At 31.9% G+C, this 3,564-nt stretch overlaps 1 protein-coding gene across 1 annotated transcript; it reads left to right on the forward strand.

Annotated features, from left to right (window-relative positions):
• Positions 1 to 1,537: 1,537 nt before the first annotated feature.
• LOC149147478 (cyclin-dependent kinases regulatory subunit 2-like) lies at positions 1,538 to 2,045 on the forward strand. Its single transcript, XM_089437788.1, has 3 exons — positions 1,538 to 1,590; positions 1,731 to 1,791; positions 1,905 to 2,045. The coding sequence occupies exons 1-3, from the start codon at positions 1,538 to 1,540 to the stop codon at positions 2,043 to 2,045; spliced, it is 255 nt and encodes an 84-aa protein (XP_089293914.1).
• The last annotated feature ends 1,519 nt before the right edge of the window (positions 2,046 to 3,564 follow it).

Genomic DNA, 3,564 nt, shown 5'->3' on the forward strand with positions numbered 1-3,564 from the left:
TTTAGTCTTTTTATCTCGGCTTTGAATCCACATCATTCTGCCTTTTAATCGACATTCTTCTCCCTATATTTTTAGTATAAAATTTCTCCATTCCACAAGGTCCAACAAATCCTTCTATGTTCTTAGTGAGAAAAATGTGAGTGCAAGGGATCCATTAGGATTGAGATGTTATTCTCTATGTCATCTAGCTTTCCACAAAGTTTTTTCTTCCATTTTCTTATCTAACCTAGTCGTCTTACCTTTGTTGAGATAATTGATCTTCTCACATACGTTCTCCACAGAGTTTATACCTCCATTATGCAAGGTACGAGACCATGTGTGGTAGACTAAAGATGTTATAATTCTCTTCTTTAATTTCTTTACCACATACGATCCTTTCGAGTGAATAATGCACTCCAAAAATATTCTAGATTGGGGTGATGTTATGCCCATCATGTTTAAGGATAAGATCCTCATTTGAGATTATTATTGTCATGATGAGTTCCTCTAACATCTAGCGATACAATCCACCCTTGTTCATGGTTAGGATCTTAACCTATACATAGACTTTGTTACAATACACTCGACCAATACCATAACTTATTAATACGACATGCCCATAACTCATTTCACAAAAAATATATATATATATATATTGTTTTCTTTTGTGGACCACTTAGTTGAGTTGCTATACAATCCACCCTTGTTCATGATTGAGTTCTTAACCTATAAATAGACTTTGTTACAATACAGTGAACCAATAGCATAACTTATCAATAGGCCATGGCCAAAAACCATAACGCATTTCAGAAATATATATTGTTTTCTATTACACTAGGTATATTATAGCATCCTCCTCTATGTAGACCATGTCACTTATCGATTAAACCTTGGACCTATTAGTTTGTATAACTTCACATCACCTCTATCACCACTTGAGTTACCCCTTGAGACCAATATTTTATATATATTTTATTTTAATCTAATTTATAATATTTTATTGGTTAAATAAAAAGTAAAAAATACAACTACTTGTAAACTAAATCTAAATAGGTTACCACTAAAGGTATATTAATAATAATAGAAAATCCTGCAACCCTATTCCAAAATAAATCATTAAAATAATGCTTTTTTTTTTTGTTTAATAAGCATTAAAAGGGGTAAAATAAAAAGTTATATTTCATCGAAAATGCCATGTGATTCTATTTAATTATTATCGCAAATGTCGTATTCCTTTCCTAATTAAGAAAAAAAAAAAAAAAAAGAGAGAGGAGGAAACGCAGCCGACCAACCTCTTTAAGCGTAAGAAATGAAATTAAAAAGCTGCCTGGAACATCAACATTATACATATTGTTTCTCTTTTTCAATTTAGCTGTAAACGAATCTGCATTTCGTGGCATTTTTAACGACTTTCCCTTACGCATCTGGAAATCTAATCTGCCAAATCCTTCAGGGTTCCGCCCTTCTCTGTTTTCGCTTAAGCGGGATTCTGTTTTCGCAGGTTGTTGTCTGCCATTTTATATCACTCTGAAGCTTCGAGATTTTACAGGCCGGAAAAATGCCTCAGATTGATTATTCTGACAAGTACTACGACGATAACTATGAGTATAGGTAAAAAAAAAGTTCCCATTTTAAGAATTTTTCTTTAGAATTTCTCTCTGCAATTTAGGGTTAGGGTTTGAAGATTAAATTCCATAAAAATCCCTTTCTATCTCAGCTTTGAGTCTGATGTTTTGACTCTCTATGTTCAGGCATGTGAAACTTCCACCCGATGTTGCGCGGCTACTTCCGAGGGATCGCCTTCTGAGTGAGGTAAGCCTCCGGTCGTCTTTGCTTGTATTTCGTCTTTTGTTAGATGTTGAGTTTAGTTCGTTCTGTTTTTAATGGTGTTGGTTCACAAGTAACGCAGTTGTTATTATATTCAGAATGAATGGCGAGCAATTGGGATTCAGCAGTCTCGCGGGTGGATGCACTATGCTATTCACCGCCCTGAGCCGCACATTATGTTATTCAGAAGGCCTCTTGATCACCAGCAAAAACCCCAACAGAAACCGCAGGAAAATTGATGACCTGCGTTGTGGTTGATGGTTAGAAGTTGGAATTAATTTGACTTTAAATTTGGAAACTTGATGTATGTATGTAATGTACAAGGAGAGTACATTCTACCGATTATATACTGTCATTCCGGCGATGATATACTGTCATTCCCTGTTTTCTTTTAATCGTATTGTATTTATTTTGATGTGCATGTGGTTAAAATTTCATGTTTTGATTCACCGGGTCACCGGGTTTGTTTGTTTTTTTTTTCAAAATGCTTTTTACTCTAATTAGCTTGAAATCAGCTAGAATGAGCTTGAAATTAATTATGATTTATTTATTATGATAGAAGTGAAATTAGAATTTTGAATAATTATAACTTATGAGATATATCTTATTGAGCTATACTTTATTGTAGTTTAAGTGATTTTAAGGGTTTTTTTGCTTAGAAAACCAATAACAACACTTGGGCGACTTAGTCTCTAGCTCTTAGGTAGTTGAATGGCATGGCTAAGGGTATAGTTGGGAGGCCTCATTAATTAGTTTTATCAAACTGAAACTTTTTCCCTCAAATAAAAAAAAGTCAAATTAATTAGTATTTGACCTTATTTTACATTGTTTTCATTATAAAAGGAGGATTCTCCCTCAAAGTGGATAACATTTAGCCTCAACACTATGATTTTAGCTTTTTGGTGTTCTAGATGAGTCATCTTAAAATTTTTGACCATTTACACTTTGAAATTTTGAGTTTTATCATGGAAAGTGTTGGTCATAGATGGCAACCTAATAAGAAATGTCCAAAATAAAATTCTTGATGAAAGTAGAGAGGGTTTTTGTAAAATTATTATGGAGATCACACACCACATTTGATTGATAATTTAAATCCTTTATAAAAAATGGCAACATTAATTTTGTTGAATATTAGGTACTTTTGGTTATCAAAATTATCCTATTGTTAATTTATTCATGACAAAGTTCAATCTTTAGCTTTTGTCTATTTCAGAGTTGTCTACCATATCAAAAATTACAATTTGATTTTATATGTATATCTCAAATATTCATAATTTATTGTATTGCTACTAACTATATATGTCCAAGTCAACTAATCCAATATTATCCACTTTATACATATTTATATGTAGTTTAGTTCAAAATAGTAGGGAATGCCAATACCAACTTCTCTTAATTTTTACATGTTTTCTTAACTACTGAAAGAAGTGGCTCTAGCTAGATTAAATGCAACATTCAATATGTACAATTATACCTTTAATGGTTGTTTAGTGGATTTCATAAGATTGTCAATATGAAGTAAATTTATAAATGTTAAATTTTATGTCTTTGTATTATTTTTTAATTTTTTGACAATGGGTGAAAAGAAGTACATTATTTCATGTGGAAGTGTTTAGAAAATGAAATTATGGAGATTGAAGATATATATTATGACACCATGATTTAGAAGTCGAGTTTGGCTAGCATTTAGAGAATGCATATCATACTTTTACAAGGAAATGTCTTAGATTCAATGGGGCTCAAATCTTAGAGATGAAT

Source organism: Pinus tabuliformis, chromosome 9, assembly GCF_031772625.1.
Source record: "Pinus tabuliformis cultivar Carrire ecotype Pingquan chromosome 9, CPIR1, whole genome shotgun sequence".
In the NCBI taxonomy this organism is placed as follows: Eukaryota; Viridiplantae; Streptophyta; class Pinopsida; order Pinales; family Pinaceae; genus Pinus; species Pinus tabuliformis.